General features: G+C 35.9%; 1 protein-coding gene across 3 annotated transcripts; it reads left to right on the top strand.

The window, feature by feature from the left end:
* The first annotated feature begins 448 nt into the window (after positions 1-448).
* SMIM23 (small integral membrane protein 23) lies at positions 449-20,947 on the top strand. Of its 3 annotated transcripts, XM_074229729.1 has the most exons (5): positions 449-636; positions 5,084-5,155; positions 6,997-7,048; positions 7,284-7,351; positions 20,591-20,947. In XM_074229729.1, exons 1-5 carry the CDS (start codon positions 550-552, stop codon positions 20,795-20,797), a joined length of 486 nt encoding a protein of 161 aa, XP_074085830.1. In that variant the 5' UTR covers positions 449-549; the 3' UTR covers positions 20,798-20,947. The 3 variants fall into 3 exon arrangements, with proteins under 3 accessions (XP_074085830.1, XP_074085838.1, XP_074085846.1); XM_074229737.1 differs by lacking the exon at positions 5,084-5,155 and having other exon boundaries at positions 450-636; XM_074229745.1 differs by lacking the exons at positions 449-636; positions 5,084-5,155 and adding an exon at positions 2,055-2,342.
* The last annotated feature ends 716 nt before the right edge of the window (positions 20,948-21,663 follow it).

Genomic DNA, 21,663 nt, shown 5'->3' with positions numbered 1-21,663 from the left:
CAACCTAAGAGTCTTACTATCCCATGTTAAAAATAATTGACTTTTATGATGATAAATTATATGGTCTGCTACATTACCTGAAAATCCCTTCAGATGATGAACATATTTATAGTAATTAGCTCTTATTTACTTAACTAATAATGAAAAACTAAAATGGGTAGGGAGAGAAGTAATTAAATGAGTATAAGACATTGTCACAGAAGGCAAATTTTGACAAGGATGCAGCAGTGGAGCTTAATTTGTGAGCCAAGAATTGGGAAAAGAGCACCAAAAGCAAAATAATCCTACTGCCTAAACTTATTTAAGACCATCCCTACTACAGGCTTCTGCACTCACATAAATAATACTAGATTTTCCAGAGGGTTTAGTTGCCCACTAGGCTATAGCCCAAACTAAAGTCATCACCTTTTATGACATCAGTGTGATGATGTGAGACATCTGAGTGAAGAGAAGTTTCAGGTAGTCTTGAAAGGAAACCCAGTCAGTGAGATGGAGCTGGCATAAGGTCTAGTTGAAATGATTTGACTTTTCAGTATCTTTACCTAAACTATGCAGGTTGGACATGTAGGTATTGTCTGGAAAAGAAAAGCAGACTCATCCAGAAGAATTGCCAGTGTTGCTATAGAGAGAAAACAGGTGAGATTAGACCATTTCTATTAGCTCATTTCTGAGCCATTGCTTTTGATAAATGTTTATTCTGTTCAGTTTTTGATTATTTACTGTTTTACTGGTCTCTGAGCAGGCTAGCTGGTTCAGTGGATAGAATATTTAATCTGGACCTTCTTAAATTTAAATCTGCCCACAGACACTTACTTTGCTGTGTCCTTGGGCAAGTCATTTAACTCTATTTACCTCTGTTCCCCATCTGGAAAATGAGCTGGAGAAGGAAACTGCAAACCATTTCAGTATCTTTGCCAAAAAAACCTCAAATGAGATCACAAAGTGTCAGACATGACTGAAACAACTGAACAACAGTATAGTATTGTAAGATTTGCCAAGTGCTTTACAAATATTATTTCATCTGATACAACAATTCTATAAGGAAAATATTGGTATTAGTTGCATGTTATAGGTGATGAAATTAAGTGAAAGAGCTTTTTGCTGGCAAAGTGAATGAGACCAAATTTGAATTCAGATCATCCTGACTCTGGGTCCAGCATTCTACCCACTTTGTGACCTAGCTACCTTTCTGCTAGCTCTGTTTTGGAGTCCTTGGAATTATGTATTCCATACTGTCTGAAGTGTGGGTTCGTTCTTCTGACCCAAGCCTCAAATATAGTTTTCCTAGGAGAAAGAACTGTATGATCAAACATTTGGTTACAGGTTGTTTTTTGATATTATGAGTTATTTCTGTTTCAAATCTTCCCAAGAAGAATCTGTGCCTTAGACTTATTGCCTCCACCCCTTCCTTTGGTCTTTAATCATAATATGATTAACAATAATTCCTTCTTTTTTTATCAATTAGCAATACTTTCACATATTATCTTATCAGAAGTTGGTAGGCAGGCCCTATGATTATCATTTTAGAGCTGAGGAAACAGCCTCAGAAGAAGTGAAGCAACTTGCCCACTGTTAGTCAATCAAAAAACATTTATTAAGGGGCAGCTAGAATAGAGCACCAACCCTGGAATCAGGAGGACCTGAGTTTAAATCCAGTCCCAGACACGTAATAATTACCTAGCTGTGTGACCTTGGGCAAGTCACAACCCCATTGCCTTGCCAAAAAAAATTGTCTACTACATGCAACATGGAGACAACTGGATGACTCCATATATAGAGTACTGGACCTAGAGTCAGGAAGACCTGAGTAACTTGAGTTACAAGCTGGAGAAGTCATTTGAACTAGCTGCCTTAATCCACCAGAGAAAGAAATGGCAAACCACTCCAGTGTCTTTGTCAAGAAAACCCCATGATCAGCATGATTCATGAGATCACAAACAGCAACATCATCAATCCATATAGGCCTAGATCCTATCTCTCTATGGTCAGTGGGGTCACAAAGAGCCAGATATGACTGAACCACTGAAAAACAACATGCCAAACATTTTGCTACACTCTAAGAATACAAATAAGAAAGGTGGTCCCTGCCCTCAAAGAACTTACCATAGAATAGGGAAAGGCAATATTCAAAAAGCTAAAACAAAAAACAAAAAAACGAAGAGGGGAGGGAGGCCACTAAATGAGAATCTGAAGGGGGGTGGAGCACAATTCTGAGCCCTCTATAAAATGAAGCTTTGAAAGGAATTTATTGCTCCTCCCTTCAGCTGCCCAATCCAAGGGAAGCAACAACTGAGGAGACATTGAGTACCAAGACTAAATCAATCTCCATGATAAGATTACAGGTGATGAGTTTATCTTGGGGGGGGGAGTGGGGATGATTGATATAAGAGTTGAAACCAAGCAGAGTAGTTGATGACAATTAATACATAGGTTGGCAGAACCAGCAATAGAACTGTGGCCCTAAAGTACACAGGATTTAGAGCTGGAAGGGACCTGAAAGATCATCTAGTCAAATCCCTTCATTTAACACATGAAGAAATTGAGACCCAGAAAATGGGGAGTGACTAACCAAAAGTCACAGAAGTATGATTACAGGATATAGAGCTAATAAGTAGCTGGATCAGGAGTCTAAACTAAGTCCTCTGATTCTGACTTGATATTATTTTTGGAAACTTTTTTATTAATTTCTTTTGTTTTTATATCACAGTTATACTATGTTCACTACCCCAATCTCCAGTCCTCCAAGAATTGAACCCTCTTTTATATTTAAAAAAAATTAAGCAAAGATAATGTCAATACAGAGACTACATAATCAATGTCACATTCTACCCCATAACCCCGCCTCCTTCCCTGACAAAGGGAAATCGGTATGCTTTATAATTCTATGATTTATAATTCTCCAGGATCATAGATCTTTGCTTTTTAATTATTAATATTTTGTCTTTTCATAAAATATTTTTCATTTTTCTTCTTCCAGGTTCTGATTTTTCACTTTGTATCAGTTGATGTCTATCTTCTATGCTTCTCTGAATTCTCTATTATTTCTTACTGCACAGTAAGATTTCATTACAGTCAAATACCACAATCAATTCAAAAATTATTCAATAGATACTACTTTGTTTCTTGTTCATTAAAGCTTAGACAGATAAATAGATAGACAGATAGATGGAGGGATGGGGGATGGAGGGATGGAGGAATTTTGGATATTTATTTCTGTATTTAACCACCTTAGTGTATATATCCAGTAATGGGATTAAAGGGAATAAATAATTCAATGTTTCCTTGCATCACTCTAAATTGTTCTATTGAATGCTAATATCAATACATAACTCTAACTACAGTGCATTAATGTGTATACTTTCTCAAAGTCTGTGAAACAATGAATGTTTCAGATTTTTGTCATCTTTACCAATTTTTCTAGGAATGAGATAAACCTTATTTTTAAAATTTTTTAAATATTTATTTATTTTTATTTTTGTGCAAATGATGTTTTTTATACATTACTAAAATATTCTTGTTTAAGAGTAAACATAATACCCCACTCCCCAAAAATAGAGACCCTCATGAGCAATAAAGTAAAGGAAAGAGAAAAAAAATTAAATTTAAAAAATAATAATAGGGGCAGCTAGGTGGCACAGTGGAAGGAACATCAGCCCTGGAGTCAGGAGTACCCAAGTTCAAATCCAGCCCCAGACACCTAACAATCACCCAGCTGTGTGACCCTGGGCGAGTCACCCAACCCTACTGCCCCAACCCCCCCCCCCAATAATAATAGATAGCTAGGTGGTGCAGTGGACAGAGCACTGGCCCTGGAGTCAGGAGGACCTGAGTTCAAATCCAGACTCAGACAATAATTATCTAGCTGTGTGGCCACTAAATCCCATTGCCTTTCAAAAAACTTATTTTTGTATGTGCATTTCTTTTATCAGTGATTTGCAGCCTTTTTCATGGGTCACTGATCATTTATAATTCAACTTTTAAAAATTGTTCAAATAGAATATAAATTCTTTGAGAATAGGAATTATTTCATTTTTGAAATTTCTATCCTCAGTGCCTCTCACAGTGCCTAGCTCATAGCAGGGATTTAATAAATTGATTGATTAATCCTTTAACCAATTATCTACTCTTGTAATATAGTTATGTCATTTCCTAAGTATCTTGAGAGCAGATGTTTATTAAAGATATGTCATGAAAAAAATTTTCCCTCAGCTGCAGTTTCCCTTTATTCTATATGCATTTTGTGTTATTTTATATACAACAGTTTTTAAAATGGTATTTACAATACAAAAGGTTTTTTAATTTCATATACAGTAATCAAAAGGTATATCTTGCCCTTTTGAATCACCCTCTTTGCTGTAAGAAGCATCTCCTTCTTTCTTCTCTAAATTGTTTTGTATAATGAATTAGGTTTCTCATACATTTGGAGCATCTGGCAGTATGTGGTATAAAATGCGGATCTAAAACTAATTTCTGCCAAACTGCTTTCAGGTTTTCCAGAAGTGCTCAACAAATATAGAGCTTCACTACTCTTTTTTTTAGTTTATCAAATAATGAACTTCTATCTTTGAATTCTTTTCTTTATATTCCATTGACAAATAATTTTGTTTTTAAATCAGTGTTTGAAAAGCTTTTTTGAACTGTTGCCGCTTTATAATACATTTTGAGATCTTGTAACATCAAGCTACCTTCATTACTACTTTAAAAAAATCATTTTCCTTGAAATTAATAAATTTTATTACTCTTTCTAGGATTATAACATATCTGTATATGATTATTTGATTAGTATAGCTCTAAATCCATCAACTAATTTAAGTAGAAGCATAATTTTTATTATATTAATATGAATTAACAATTAGCTTCAACACTTTTTTCCTAGTATATAACACTGATACTTCATCCATTACTCATTCCACTATAACTTCATCACTTAACTGAAACTACTCTCTCCAAAGTTACCAAGAGTCTCTAACTGATTAATCTAATAATGGTCTTTTCATATCCCTCTCCTTCTCAATCTTTATGCTGCTTTTCACTATTTTGACTATCCTCTGGTTTGGGGGGAGGGGGTGATACTCTCTCCTAGATTGCCTCTTATCTATCTGGCCACTCCTCAGTCTCCTTTGTTGGCTCACCATTCAAGTCATCCTTCCTAACTGTAAGTGTTCAGTGGTTTGAGTTTTGGGCTTGGAATCAGAATTCATCTTCATATATTCAAATCTGGCCTCAGATACTTACCAACGTGTGTGATCCTTGCCTTAGTTTTCTCAGCTGGAAAATGAATTAAAGAAGGAATTAGCAAACCAGTATTTTTGCCAAGAAAATCTCAAAAGTGATTACAAAGAGTCTGATATGACTGAAATGACATAACAATATTTTTATTTATTCACATATTTATGCTCTGTGAGTGTTTATGTACATATACATGTGTGCATATATAATATAATATAATATAATATAATATAATATAATATAATATAATATAATATAATATAATATAATATAATATAATATAATATATAAATAGATATTTTTACCTGTATCTCACCCATTAGAATATGAAGTCCATGCGAGTAGGGATAGCTTTGTTCTTTATATGAGTATCTCCAGGATCTAGCACAGTGCCTGGGAATAGGAGGCCCTTAATAAAATATTTGTTGATTGGTTAAAAATCTGTTCAGATAATGAAGGCTATTGGATTATGGTAGATACTGGAGCCAGTAAAATCTAGTTTTGGTGACTAAGAAAGTCATTTAATCTTTATATACCTCAACACCTCCTTAGCTATTATCTTTTATTTTTAAGGTTTTGTTATGTTTTGTTTTGTTTTTGGCAAGGCAAATGGTGTTTTAAATAGCTTGCCCAAGGCCACACAGCTAGGTAATTTTTAAGAGTCTGAGGCCGGATTTGAACTCAGGTACTCCTGACTCCAGGGCCGGTGCTCTATCCACTGCGGCACCTAGCCACTGCTCTATTATCTTTTAAATCTTGGGTACCTCAGCCTTTATCTAGGGTTTGCTATTGTAAGTTTAACAATGGGGTATATGGATGGTGTGTATGTATCTATATATCTATGTATATTACATATTATATTGTAATATGTGGGACCACAAAGAGTTGGACATAACTAAAATGACATTTAATTATATATTACATTATAATTATTAAACATTATATTATGTATACATTAATGATCTAATTTTAAGTGTAATCTAATTTCTTCTATCTTTTTAAATCAAGAAATAATCAACAAGAAATAATTTTTGATTTTTAGCTTTTACCAATTTCCAATTCCAGTAAATACTCATACTAAAAATTTAACAACCAGCTCTTTGTGAGACTTTCAAGGTGACTCTAGCACTTACCTAGAAAAATCTCATGTTTCTCAAACATAAAATGCATTTTTCACCATTCCATTTGCTAATCTTATCTTTAAAATGAGATTACAAATTCCTTGAATGCAGGTACTATGTATTACTTTTATAGCCTTATAGGACCTGGCACAGTCCTGATAACTGTAAACGTTCAACAAATATTTGCTGATTTGAACTAATTAATTTGTTTTTTTAAATTCAGTTTTTTCAATTCCAAATTCTCTCTCTCTTCTCTCCCTCCCTTACCCATTGAGAAGGCAAGAAAAACAAAGCCCATTACAAATATGTCTAGATATGCAAAACAAATTTCTGCATTAGCCATGTTTCAAATAAAAATAATAATGATAGTAATAAGACAAGAAAAATAAAGAAAAAAGATATGCTTCAATTTATACTAAATAAGTTTCATCATGAATCTCATGATGATGAGTTGTTGTTTTGATCAAACTTACCAAGTCTTTCAAAATTATTGCTATAACTTTATAAATAAATTCTTATAGAAAGTATCATACTTCACTATATGTTATAAGTAAAGTAACAGTAGATGAGTCTCTGTCCTCAGGAAAGTCTAACTTCTCCTCTTGTTTCTTCTCCCTTTTCCCCGTTTCTTCATCTTGGCCTGCAGAGCATCCTGTTATTGCTGATTTTTTTCTTGTACATGAGCATGTGGCTTTCAGGTAAGACCACTTGTGCTCCCTGAATGTCTGTAATGAAAATAAAAAAGGCAAGGGAGCAGGTGAATGGAGGTATATTTGGGGAAGAAGTCTGATTTAATCTATAAACATCATTCCCTCTCCTTTCTCCATTCCAGAGTTGGGGCTGGGATAAGAAAGAATATATATATATTATATTTATACATTTATTGTCCCTTTCTTGTAAAATTGAATTGCAATATTTGTATCTTGGCTTCAGGAAAAAACTGGGAGAGCTCAGAAAGGATCCAAGAATGTAATTACTACCAGAATCATGGAGTTTCCAAGGTACAGAACCAGAAACCAGATTTGAAGTAAAACATTCACACAGATCTCTCCTGGACTGGCAGTTCTATCCCTAAGGATCAACAAAAAAAGCCACACTCATTCCCATTATTCCACTGGTCTTTGTCACCATCCAAATCCTATTGGGCCAATTCAGAGATAACCACCTTCATAAACCTTTCCCTAGGCACCATAATATGCAGTGGTTACCATCTCTTCCAAAACATTTCCCCCTTATTATCCACATCACACATTCAGCACTTTATCATATACTATCTAAATTTTTGTACCAATAATTTGGTCCTTGTTGAGCGTTTCATGGATGGCTCTATGCTAGATGCTATCAGAGCATTAAAGAAGTCCAGAAATAGTCCCTGTCATCAAAGAATTTTCAATCTCATTTTAAAGAAAAGATGAACACAAGAAATACTGAAAAATATATATATATATTATGCTTGAATAATCTGAGGTTTCCTCAGTTTTGTATTAGAGCCAGTTAGAAAATCTCACAAAAGTTGATGACTAAATTTTCAGGATTGAAAATGGTGGGTAGATTGAATACTTATTTTAGATCTCAAAGCATTTGTATTTTATTTTAATCATAATAAATGCTTAATATATCTTGATTGATAACTGAATAACAGGGGAAAAGAAAAAAGGCAAGTGTAACTTGGCATCTTGAGGGATTAAAAGGTAAAGGGTGGGTAAGAAGATGACATCTTGCATTTGTATAGTGCTTCCAGAATACTGGAAGCACTTTCATAATCATTATCATTAATTATCACAAATCTTGAGCTAAGCAGGTCTTGGCCTATTTTAAAGATAAATAATCTGAATAAAGATATGTTGGATGACTTGCTCTAATTTACACAATTCTGTAGGTGCTCTCTTTAGTAGGAGATACTAAAGTAATGTGAAATAGGAAATGGCAAATGGATGGCCAAAATTAAAATAACATGGGTTTTGCCCATAATACTCAAAGGATGTCCATAGACTGTGTGAATGATGAATGAAATACTTTTGATCCAATACCATGAAGATGATGGAAAGTGTTTGTACAGTAATAGAATTTGTTCAATTATTTTTCAGTCATGTCTGACTCTTCATGATTCCATTAGTGGTTTTCTTGGCAAAGATACTGGAGTGGGTTACTTACTTCTCCAGTTCATTTTATACTTAAGGAAACTGAGGCAAACAGGGCTAATTGACTTGCCCAGGTTGTCCCAGTAAGTATAACAGGACCAGATTTGAACTCAGGAAGAGGAATCTTTCAATTTTGAAATCCTGTGTTCTTATTTACTGTGCCAGCTAGCTACCCTCACAGTATGACAGATAAATACTTAATCCATACCAGAAACAAAAGTTTAGCTATTGCCATAAATGCAAAAAATTAATATTATGCTTATAGGATGATAGCTTTACATATTAGACACAAATGTGTGTGTGTGTGTGTGTGTGTGTGTGTGTGTGTGAAATCATTCTAAACATACTTCTATTTATCAGGTCTTTCTCTGGATGAAGCCAGCATATTTTCCATCATAAGTCCTCTTCATTGATTTGATATTTATAATGGTCAAAATGGCTTAGTCACTCAAAAATGTTCTCAATATTGCTGGAACTATTTTTTCATTTTTTTAAAATTTTTATTAAAGATATTATTCGAGTTTTACAGTTTTCCCCCAATCTTGCTTCCCTCCCCCCACCCCACCCCACAGATAGCACTCTGTCAGTCTTTACTTTGTTTCCATGTTGTGCCTCGATCCAAATTGGGTGTGATGAGAGAGAAATCATATCCTTAAAGATAACAGAATTCTCAGAGGTAACCAGATCAAACCATAAGACATCTGGTTTTTTTTTTCCTGAATTAAAGGGAATAGTCCTTGTACTTTGTTCAAACTCCACAGCTCCTTATCTGGATACAGATGGTACTCTCCTTTGCAGACAGCCAAAAATTGTTCCCAATTGTTGCACTGATGGAATGAGCAAGTCCTTCAAGGTTGAACATCACTCCCATGTTGCTGTTAGGGTGTACAGTGTTTTTCTGGTTCTGCTCATCTCACTCAGCATCAGTTCATGCAAATCCCTCCAGGTTTCCCTGAAATCCTGTCCCTCCTGGTTTCTAATAGAACAATAGTGTTCTATGACATACATATACCACAGTTTGCTAAACCATTCCCCAATTGAAGGACATTTACTGGAGTTCCAATTCTTTGCCACCACAAACAGGGCTGCTATAAATATTTTTGTACAAGTAATGTTTTTACCCTTTTTCCTCATCTCTTCAGGGTATAGACCCAGTAGTGATATTGCTGGGTCAAAGGGTATGCACATTTTTGTTGCCCTTTGGGCATAGTTCCAAATAGCTCTCCAGAAGGGTTGGATGAGTTCACAGCTCCACCAACAGTGTAATAGTGTCCCAGATTTCCCACATCCCTTCCAACAATGATCATTATCCTTCCTGGTCATACTGGCCAATCTGAGAGGTGTGAAGTGGTACCTCAACAAAGCTTTAATTTGCATTTCTCTAATAATTAATGATTTAGAGCATTTTTTTCATATGGCTATGGATTGCTTTGATCTCCTCATCTGTAAATTGCCTTTGCATATCCTTTGACCATTTGTCAATTGGGGAATGGCTTTTTGTTTTAAAAATATGACTGAGTTCTCTGTATATTTTAGAAATGAGTCCTTTGTCAGAATCATTAGTTGTAAAGATTGTTTCCCAATTTACTACTTTTCTTTTGATTTTGATTACATTGGTTTTACCTGTGTAAAAACTTTTTAATTTAATGTAATCGAAATCATCGAATTGGTTTTTAGTGATGTTCTCCAACTCTTCCTTAGTCATAAACTGTTCCCCTTTCCATAGATCTGACAGATAGACTAGTCCTTGATCTTGTAATTTGCTTATAGTATTGTTTTTTATGTCTATGTCCTGTAACCATTTGGATCTTATCTTGGTAAAGGGTGTGAGATGTTGGTCTAATCTAAGTTTCTTCCATACTAACTTCCAATTTTCCCAGCAATTTTTATGAAAGAGGGAGGTTTTATCCCAATGGCTGGACTCTTTGGGTTTATCAAACAGCAGATTACTATAATCCTCTCCTGCTTTTACACCTAGTCTATTCCACTGGTCCACCACTCTATTTCTTAGCCAATACCAAACAGTTTTGATGACTGATGCTTTATAATATAATTTTAGATCTGGTGGTGCTAAGCCACCTTCGTTTGCATTTTTTTTTCATTAAGCTCCTGGAAATTCTTGATTTTTTATTTCTCCATATGAATTTACTTACAATTTTTTCTAGCTCATTAAAGTAATTTTTTGGAATTTTGATTGGTAGGGAACTAAACAGATAGTTTAGTTTTGGTAGAATTGTCATTTTTATTATATTAGCTCTACCTATCCATGAGCAGTTGATATTTGCCCAGTTATTTAAATCTGATTTAATTTGTGTGAGAAGTATTTTATAATTGTTTTCAAAAAGATTCTGAGTCTGTCTTGGCAAATAGACTCCCAAGTATTTTATACTGTCTGAGGTTACTTTGAATGGAATTTCTCTTTCTAGGTCTTCCTGCTGTTTCTTGCTAGTCATATATAGGAAAGTTGAGGATTTATGGGGGTTTATTTCATAACCTGCAACTTTGCTAAAATTGCTAATTGTTTCCAGTAGTTTTTTAGATGATTTCTTGGGATTCTCTAGGTAGACCATCATGTCATCTGCGAATAGTGAGAGTTTTGTCTCTTCCTTCCCAATTCTAATTCAATTTCTTTTTCTTCTCTAATTGCTGATGCTAACATTTCTAATACAATATTGAATAGCAGTGGTGATAATGGGCACCGTTGTTTAACCCCTGATCTTATTGGGAATGCCTCTAGCCTCTCCCCATTGAGTATAATGCTTGTTGATGGTTTCAGATAGATACTGCTCATTATTTTGAAGGAACAGTCCATTTATTCCTACACTCTCTAGTGTTTTTAATAGGAATGGATGCTGTATTTTGTCAAAAGCTTTTTCAGCATCTATTGATATGATCATATGGTTTCTGATAGGTTTGTTATTGATATAATTGAGTATACTAACAGTTTTCCTAATATTGAACCAACCCTGCATTCCTGGAATAAATCCTGCTTGATCATAATGTATTATCCTAGTGATGACTTGTTGTAGTCATTTTGCTAAGATTTTATTTAGGATTTTTGCATCTATATTCATCAGGGAAATAGGTCTATAATTTTCTTTCTCTATTTTAACTCTTCCTGGTTTAGGTAGCAGTACCATATTGGTTTCATAGAAAGAGTTAGACAGAGTTCCATCTTTCCCTATTTTTCCAAAGAGTTTATATAGGATTGGAACCAATTTTCCTTAAATGTTTGGTAGAATTCACTTGTGAATCCATCAGGCCCTGGAGATTTTTTTTAGGGAGTTCACTAATGGCTTGTTGAATTTCTTTTGCTGAGATAGGGTTGTTCAGGTATTTAATCTCTTCTTCATTTAACCTGGGCAACTTATATTTTTGTAAATAGTCATCCATTTCACTTAGATTATCAAATTTATTGGCATAAAGTTGGGCAAAATAATTTCAAATTATTACTTCAATTTCCTCCTCATTGGTGGTGAGTTCACCTTTTTCATTTATAATACTAGCAATTTGGTTTTCTTCTTTCTTTTTTTTAATCAAATTGACCAGAGGTTTATCAATTTTATTGGTTTTTTCATAATACCAACTTTTGGTTTTATTTATTAATTCAATAGTTTTTTTTGCTTTCAATTTTATTAATTTCTCCTTTGATTTTTAAAATTTCTAATTTGGTATTTGATTGGGGATTTTTGATTTGTTCTATAGCTAATTTTTTTAGTTGCATGTTTAGTTCATTGATTTCCTCTTTCTCCAATTTATTCATATAAGCATTTAGAGCTATAATATATATCCCCTGAGAGTTGCTTTGAATGAATCCCATAGGTTTTGGTATGTTGTTTCATTATTATCATTATCTAGGATAAAATGGTTAATTCTTTCTATAATTTGTTTTTTGGTCCACTCATTTTTTAAGATGAGGTTATTCAGTTTCCGATTTGCTCTGGGTCTATATCTCCTTGGCCCAGTATTGCATATGACTTTTATTGCATTGTGATCTGAGAAAGGTGTATTCACTATTTCTGCCTTTCTGCAGTTGATCATTAGGTTTTTATGTCCTAATACATGGTCAATTTTTGTATAAGTTCCATGTACTGCAGAGAAAAAGGTATATTCCTTCCTATCCCCATTCAGTTTCCTCCATAAGTCTACCATATCTAATTTTTCTAACAATCTATTTACCTCCCTAATTTCTTTCTTGTTTGTTTTATGGTTTGATTTATCTAGATCTGATAGCGGGAGGTTGAGGTCTCCTACTAGTAGAGTTTTGCTGTCTATGTCTTCCTGTAATTCTTTCAGACTCTCCTCTAAGAATTTGGGTGCTGTCCCACTGGGTGCATATATATTCAATATTGAAATGACTTTATTGTTTATGGTACCTTTTAGGAGGATAAAGTTTCCTTCCTTATCTCTTTTAATGCTATTTTTGCTGCTGCTTTGTTTGAGATAAGGATTGCTACCCCTTTTTTTACTTCAGCTGAAGCAAAATATATTTTGCTCCAACCTTTTACCTTTACTCTATATGTATCTCTCTGCTTCAAATGAGTTTCTTGTAAGCAGCATATTGTAAGATTCTGGTTTTTAATCCACTCTGCTATTTGCTTACATTTTAAGGGAGAGTTCATCCCATTCACATTTAAGGTTATGATTACTAATTCTTTATTGCCCTCTGTGCTATCTTCCCTCTATTTGTATTTTTCCCCCTTTCCCCCCCCACCGCTTTTATCCATATTCCCCAGTATTTTGTTTTTGAATACCACCCCCTTCAGTGTGTTTGCCCTCCTATATCACTCCCTCCCCTTTCTTTCCCCTTTCCCTGTTCCCTTCCCTTCCTTTTGTTATTTCCCCTTATTTCCTCCACTCCCCTTCCCATTCTCTGTCCCCCCTCCCCTTTTCCCCTTTTACTTCTTGAAAGGTTAGATGTTTTATAAGTTAACTGAGTATGTGTAGGTTGACTTTAAGCCAAGTCTGATGAGAAGAAGATTCAGGTGTTTCTCTTCTACTCCCTTCTTCCCCTCTATTATCATAGGTTTTTTTGTACCTGTTAGTGTAATGAGATTTGTCCCTTTAAATCCCCTCCCTCCTCCCGTCTCTTTCCTGTCCCCCTTTTTTAGGGAGGTAGTGTATTTTTTTTAGATCATTCTATCTAAGTCATAGAAAATTCTGAGTATCTGACCCTTCTAGTTCAGTATATTCTGTTGAATAGAGTCCAAATTCCTGAGAGTTATTAGAGTCTTTCTCCCCAGTGGAGTTAAAGCCAGTTACATCCCATTAGATATCAGTCTCATGGATAGGTCATGGATGTCCATCATTTCTGGCTAGGTATATTCTCTCTGTTAGAGTTACATTTCTCAGGATTCTCAGGATTTATGAGAGTCTCTACCCACCCCGCCCATGCTTGGATATAGCCAGTTTCAACTTTCTGGATTGCATTTTTTTCCTTTTACCGCCCCCCCCCCTTTTTTTTTACCTTTTCATGTGTCTCTTGAACCTCCTGTTTGATATCCAAATTTTCTGTTTAGCTCTGGTCTTTTCATCAGAAATGTTTGGAATTCTTCCATTTCGTTAAATGTCCATCTTTTCCCTGGAAGAGAAGGCTCAGCTTTGCAGGAAAGTAGATTCTTGGCTGCATTCCAAGCTCCCTTGCTCTTCGAAATATGTCATTCCAGGCCCTTCGATCCCTTAAAGTTGATGCAGCCAGGTCCTGCATGATCCTTACTGTGGCTCCTTGATATTTAAATTGTTTCTTTCTGACTGCTTGCAGGATTTTCTCTTTTATCTGATAGTTCTGGAGTTTGGCCACAACATTCCTTGGTGTTTTCCTTTTAGGATCTTTTTCTGGTGGGGATCGATGTACTCTTTCAATAAGTACTTTGCCCTCCGATTCCATGATGTCAGGGCAGTTTTCCATCACTAGATCCTGTAATATTAAGTCCAGGCTTTTTTTTCTCTTCAATGTTTTCAGGAAGTCCTATAATTTTTAGGTTTCCCCTCCTTGATCTATTCTCGAGGTCAGTGGTATTGTTGATGAGGTATTTCACATTTGCTTCTATTTTTTCTATTTTTTGATTTTGTTTAACTGACTCTTGCTGTCTCATGGAGTCATTAGTTTCTGTAGACTCCATTATTTTTTGGAGGGGAGGAGTTTTCTTCATTAACCTTTTCCAATTGGTCGATTCTACTTTTGAAAGAGCTTTCCATTTGACCAACTGAGGTTTTGAGAGAATTAATTTCTTTTTGCATTTGCTCATTTGAGGATCTGAGAGAATTATTCTCATTTTGCAAGGTATTAATTGTCTCCCCCAAATTTTCCAGTTGATTTTTAAACTCCTTCCTTATTTCTTCAAGGAAGTCTTTCTGTGCTGGAGACCAGATTGTAATCTCCTCAGATGTTCCAGGTCTCTCTGGGTTGGGGTCTTTCCCTTCCAGGAATTTTTCTATGGATCCACCTTTCCGCTGACCCTTCTTCATTATGCTAAGACCTTGAGTTGGGTGGGGCTGGTTCACCTGGGCTTGGGATCTCTAAAGGCTTTACTGAGTGCAGTTTCTCTGGCTGGCCAGTAGGAGGTGCTGGTTGCCCTCTCTGGGGTGTCTGTGACCTTGGTTGGGAGGCCTTCTCCCTTTGCTTGAGGGAGTGAATTGGAGCTATTGAATTCTTTTGCCTTCACTCAATGGTGGGCTTTACCCTGGCCTGAGGTGATTCCTCAGCTGGGCTGGTTCTTTTGCTCACACACCTGGGCCTGAGGCAGAAATAATTTGCATTTGTTTGGGAGGAGACCTCAGTGCCATGGAGGCGTGGGCTCAGAGTTTCTCAGACCTGAGGAGCCCAGGGATGGTGTCCACAGGTGTCCTGCACCAGACCTCTCCCAGCAGCCCCTTCCCCAAGCTCCAGGGGGACAGCACCAACACCAGCGCCTCTGCTTCCCCGCGGACCCAAGCCCCCTTCATCCAGCCCCACCTCTGATCCAGCAGGTCCGGCTCTCGGGCCCTCAGACTCCCGGTTCTGATTCAGCTGTTGATCTGGCTGATCTTCCCTGGGAGCTCAGACTCACCTGCGTACTCAGCCAAGGCTGCTGGGGGAGACAAATCCTGAGGTAGATTTTCCTCTCCTGGCTTTTCTTTCTGGGTTTCCTGGTTTGGATTTCTTTTAAGAGGTTTGTTTCATGTGATAGATGGGGAAAAGATCAGGAGACTTTAGAACTGTGCCTGTCTTCTCTCCGCCATCTTGGCCCCCTCAATATTGCTGGAACTTAAACTAATTTTGTGACCCTGAGAAGGTTGTTCAATTTCTTTTTCTCAGTTTCCTCATCCATAAAATAAGGGGGCTAGACTCAGTAACTTCTTAGGTCTCTTCCAGTCTAAAGTGCCATGATAATCCCTTTAGGTTCAGGTGATAGTCCTCTAAATTCATAACACCAGTTATGGAAGTCCTTACCTCATGAGTAGAATTGCCCTGAAATAAGCACAGCATTTTTTCTAGCAGCAACCCTTTCAACTCTCTTGTATGTCTATGGATCTGGTTGTTCTTGGCAGCTCTCAATCCTAGTCTGGGTCTCTGTAAGCACTGGTGATATTGGTTGCTCCCTTGCTCTCCCATTCTGGGTGTCTCAACATGGTACCATGATCCTTGACAGCTTCTCACTTTGTTCTATCACCAAGTCTCATTCATATACTCATATACTCCCTTGTCCTTTGATATGGCTCTCTCACTACCTATGGGTGTCCTCTTCTGTTCCCTCAGGGTATCCTAAACCAGCTCCCAGTCTTCATGGTAGCCAATTGGAAAGTTTTGTTTTCTCTGTTGTGGTTATACCTTAGAATTTGCTTTCTTCTAAGGCAGGAAGGGAAAAACTATTTCAATTCCTATCAGAACATGCCTATTACATCCCTTCTCGCACATTCATACCCCTTAAAAAGTTAATGGCCTGTGGATATTACATTGGATGCAAATGTAGAGTATTGAGGTGCAGATTATATATAAGGTATTTATTACAAGATATCCATAAGTCACATGCATAGCATTACATATATAAACTGAATCTTCTATTTCCAGGAAGGGGTGAGGTGATGGTAGGAAGTGGGAGGGAGATAGCTCTGTGCTATTTACAGATTGTGATTCTGAATTAATAGAATACATATTCTGGCAACTCTGCTCCTTTATAACTAACTACATGAGAAACAAAAATTGGTTCAGGACCTTTGGGGAGAAGATACCTTTCTTTATTCCTGATTTTTGGGAGAGGAACCCTGTTCCAGACACTTTGGGGGAACCAATTCAAGATCTATGGGTAGAGACAGACAAATAGACTTTAGAAGTCATGCTGGCAAAGATCACTCCTCAACTAGACACTTCAGGGAATTTCTCCTTGAATGAGGTCAGGTCCTTTCTCTTGCTTGAGTCAAGATTTCATCTATCTTTTTCTCTAAAAAGTTTATTCACTCTTGTCTATTTTCTTGTATAGTCTTATATATATAACTTCTCTGATTTCTGTTCATCATTTTTTAAATAAATGGGTTCACTCACTGTTCATTATTTGTGATGGTCTTTTGTGTACCAACTTTCACTGGTAAAGGGTCAGGCTATGTGTATAAACTTTTGAGATATTTTGCTCTTCAAATAACAGTGTCTAGGAAAGTTGATAACTTTTTTTGCACATATAAGATTATGTATTACATACTAAGATGTGCATATCCACATAGAATGCCTAAATATATACACAAGAAGTTTGAAAGGAGACACTGATAGATATTTCTAGAATCTTGCCCAGTTTTCTCCAAGAGACACTAAGATCCCTGCCTATAGTGGAGTAAAAGAATAGGAGCAAAGCTGATCAGTCTATTCATCTCTGAGAAAGAGGATTTTTGTTGTTATGTCATATCCAACATTTTATGACCCCATTTGGGTTTTTCCGAGCAAACATACAGGGGTGATTTGCCATTTCTTCTCCAGCTCATTTTACAGATGAGGTAAATGAGTCAAGCCGGGATCCACAACAGTGTCTTGAGACTGGATTTCTGAACTCATGAAAATGAATCTTCATGACTGTAAACCCAGCACTCTATTCACCATGCCACCTAACTTCCCTGAGAAAGAGGGTACAGAACTAAAATAATAATCTAGCACATTCTGCTCCAAAATATTTCTGGTCTAGGTTAAAAATTTTCAGATTGAAAAGGAAAAAAAGTCATTAGCTTTCCTAGTTGCTTTCCCTTAAAAAAAAGAAAATACTTCAAGTTTATATTGACAGCCAAGTCCCTTCTCATCAACTTCTAATTTAACAAAAGATCATCACAAATAGGGAATAGTGAGTAAATTCATTTATTCAAACAAAAGGTGAGCAAAACTCAGAAGTTATGCATTAGCACTATTGGTTGATTAGAGGAATGTTAATTGAGGTACCTCCTCATGTTTATCAGATTGGCTAATATGACAGAAAAGGAAAATTGTAAGTGTTGGAGGGATTGAGGGAAAAGTGGATCCTAATTCGCTATTAGTGGAGTTGTAAATTGATCATCCATTTTGGAGAGCTATTTGGAACTATGGCCATAAAATTGTGCATACCCTTTGGTCCTACTTAGGACCGTATCCCAAAGAGATCATTAAAAAAGGGAAAAGGACAAAATTACAAAAATATTTTTTAGTAATTCTTTTTGTGATGTCAAAGAAGGAGTGGTATATGAATGCAATGGAATATGATTGTTCTATAAGAAATGATGAGCAAGCAGATTTCAGAGAAACCTAGACTTATATGTACTATTCTGACTGAAGTGAGTAGAACCAGGTAAACATATACATTAAGAGCAACATTGTGTGATGATCAACTATGACAGACTTAGCTCTCCTCAGAAAAAGTTATCAAAGACAATTTGAAAAAACTGGTAAGGGAAAATGCCATATACTTCTAGAGAAAGAACTATAAAGTCTGGATGAAGACCAAAGCATACTGTTTTCCACTTTTTAAATTTGTTTTTTTCTTTCTCATAGTTTTTTCCCTTTTGTTCTGATTTTTCTTTCACGATATAACTAATAAGGAAATTTGTTTAACATGATTTTACATGTATAACCTATATTATATGGCTTTGCTGTCTTGGGGAGAGGAAAGAGAAAAAGAGGGATGGAGAAGAATTTGAAATTCAGGATGTTAGAAAAATGTTGAAAGGTAATTTTCCATGCTATTAGAAAAAGATAAAATAGTATTTACTGACAAAAATGCAGAAATTATGCAGATAAGAATATACAAGTAACATACAAAGACTGAAGGCACTCAACATATCTTTCCACAAGATTAGGATAAGATCATGACTCAGCCAAGAGAGAGGGATCCTGATCTCATTTAACAAGAAATTCTGTAGAAAAGCAAACTAGAAAGTAGGAACATATTAAGGAGTCAACTTTGCCCACTTGGCTGCCTTCCAAAGTCTATCTCTTCTCTCATATCTTAAGTCAGTCACCAAGAAAATTTAGAACCATGAATGCTCTCCCTCAAAGCAGGAATGGAGAAAGTCTTTCTTGCCCAATGCTCTCATATTAACTTTATGCTCTTATTCAGGGTTGTATTAGAACTCTTTCTACCTGTCCAAAATCACAATCCACAGACAGCATGTATCACAGGCTTTCCTTCCCCTCCCTCCTCACTTTGCTTGTGAAATGAGATAAACATTACAAAGTCCACTATATATTTAGGTCCCAGATAAGAATTAGTAGACCATCATTATCATCTTTGCCCACATTTCTCTGTGTGAATAAAGTTCTTGAAATGAGGTTGAAGGGGTTTCAAATGAAGAAAATAAAACTAAATATAATCACATGAAAAAAATGCTCCAAATCATTTCCAATTAGAGAAATGAAAATGAAAACAACTCACACCTATGATTGACTAAGATGACAAAAAGGGGAAATGATCAATGTTGGAGAGATTGTGGTAGAATTGGGACATTAATGCATTATTGGTGGAGTTGTGAACTAATCCAACCATTCTAGAGAGAAATACAGAGCTATGCTCAAAGAGCAATAAAACTGATCATACTCTTTGATCCAGAAATACCAATACTAGACCTATATCCAGAAGAAATCATAAAAAATGGGAAAGGTTCCACTTGTTCCAAAATATTCATAGCAACTTTTTCATGGTGGCAAAGAATTAGAATTGAGGGGATGCCCATCAATTGGGGAATGGTTAAACAAGTTATGGGTATATTATAGCTATGGAGTATTATTGTACTATAAGAAATCATGAGCAGTTGGACTCTAGAAAATCATGAAATGAATTATAGGAATTGATGCTGAGTAAAGGGAGCAGTGCCAAGAGAACTTTGTGAGCTGATCAACTTTGATGGATGCAACTCCTCTCAGCAGTTTAGAGAGCTAGGACAACCCTGGGAGACTTGTTATGGACCAATGCTATCCATGTTCAGAGAAAGAAAACTAAAAAAAAAAGAAAAAAGCTTACAGAATCTGAATGAATCCTACATTCACCTTTTAAAAATTTCTCATCTTTTTCTTTCCTGTCTCATGGTTTTCTCTCTTTTCCCTTCATCCTAATTCCACACTCAGAAAATGCAAATATATATATATATATATATATATATATATGTGTGTATATATACATATATATATATATATATATACACACACACACAATATTCACTAGACTCTTCATTGCTGAGGGAAGGGGGTGGGAAGGGAGGATATAAAGAAATTATGTAATTTATAAAGATGTATATGCATGTGAACAAACGTTGAAAAACTTTCATAACGTGTAATTAGAAAAATAAAATAAAATGTCAGTTGGGAAAAATCTATAAAAATGAGCTGGAGAAGGGGGAGAAAGGAGATTGCTAGGAAATAATGTCTTTCTGAGTAATATCTTGAGCATATTAACCAGCCAGTGCAAGAATCCTTAGGGACTAGTACATTACTCTGGGTTTCCTCACTCTTTTACTAAATTTAGATTGGGAAGGAAGATGGTGATGAGAGGCTGTCGTATGTGTTTAAGTATCCTGGATTTGAGGTTGACAGATCCATCATTGTACCATGACTAAACAGAAAGGGGGAAACTCATGATGAACTTGGGAATCACTTTTTAACATTCTGCCTTTCAGAACCTTGAGAATCAACTCAAGGACCAATCGAAGAAACCAATCAAGGCTATGGGATTGTGGTTGAGTGAGAGCCTAGATGTCCTTCAGGAGAAACTGGAGCAGGAATTAAGGGTCCTGGAACAACAGGTGAAAGATCTGGAAGAATGGCTAGATTATCACTTAAAGGATCTGGGGTCAGAAGAAGAGTGTATAACCTTCACAATATAAGCATTCTGGAGATAAGACTGGAATGGTCTACAGGGAGACAACTGATGAAAACACTTCTGACTGTAATGCAATATGACATTCCAAACAAGATGGAGCTTGGATACTTGAGCTATGTGGTAAAAACAAAAAATAAAATAATTTGAAAACCGAGCACACTTGTGAATCACATGGGTGATTCATTAACTTTGAATGCCATCTGACTTATAGGAAATGCAAATCATGGCAGGACTCCATTCATGATACACTAGAACCAAAAAATAACATTTTCAATTTTGAATATAGAACTCTCCCCTCCCAGCATGTATCAAGAGGAATAGATAATATTTCCTTATTTATAGATATCTCAGCAGAAGCTAAACAGAAGGGAATGAGAAATCAATTCAACCAACATTTATTAACTGTTTGCAGGCACTGCATCAAAATGAATCAAATGCATCAAAAAGAGATTCAGACAAAAGAAAAAGCCTTCCTAACCTCAAAGAGCAGCTTGTTAAAGATGGAAGATTTAATAGTGACTAATGTTACAATTTGGAATGACTGGGGAAATGGTTATAATTCAACAAGATCATAGGAGAAAGGGCAAAAATTTGGGGAGTGGGAAGATAATGAATTTTAATCTGGACATTTGAGTTCAAGTTGTCTATGGGACTTTTAGTTATATATTATAGGTAGTGGAGAGAATGCTAGACCTGGAATCAGAAAGGCTTGAGTTCAGATCCAGTCTTAGATATTTACTAGTTGCGTGATCCTGGGCAAGTCACTTAATTTCTGTTTGCCTCAGTTTCCTCAAATATAAAATAGGGATAATAACAGAACCTACCAAGCAAAGTTCTTACTGGGATCAATTAGAAAATATGAGCAAAAAG

The sequence above is a fragment of the Macrotis lagotis genome, chromosome 1 (assembly GCF_037893015.1).
Source record: "Macrotis lagotis isolate mMagLag1 chromosome 1, bilby.v1.9.chrom.fasta, whole genome shotgun sequence".
NCBI classification, from domain to species: domain Eukaryota; kingdom Metazoa; phylum Chordata; class Mammalia; order Peramelemorphia; family Peramelidae; genus Macrotis; species Macrotis lagotis.
Note: the sequence above shows the minus strand (reverse complement) of the source record. Positions and strands in the feature narration are given on the sequence as shown.

Coding starts and splice junctions, on each gene's coding strand:
- SMIM23 (XM_074229729.1), top strand. CDS start 550: ATGCAGGTTGGACATGTAGGTATTGTCTGGAAAAGAAAAGCAGACTCA. Junction 5,156..6,996: donor TCAAGTCATCCTTCCTAACT/GTAAGTGTTCAG, acceptor CTTGGCCTGCAG/AGCATCCTGTTATTGCTGAT. Junction 7,352..20,590: donor AGAATCATGGAGTTTCCAAG/GTACAGAACCAG, acceptor TCTGCCTTTCAG/AACCTTGAGAATCAACTCAA.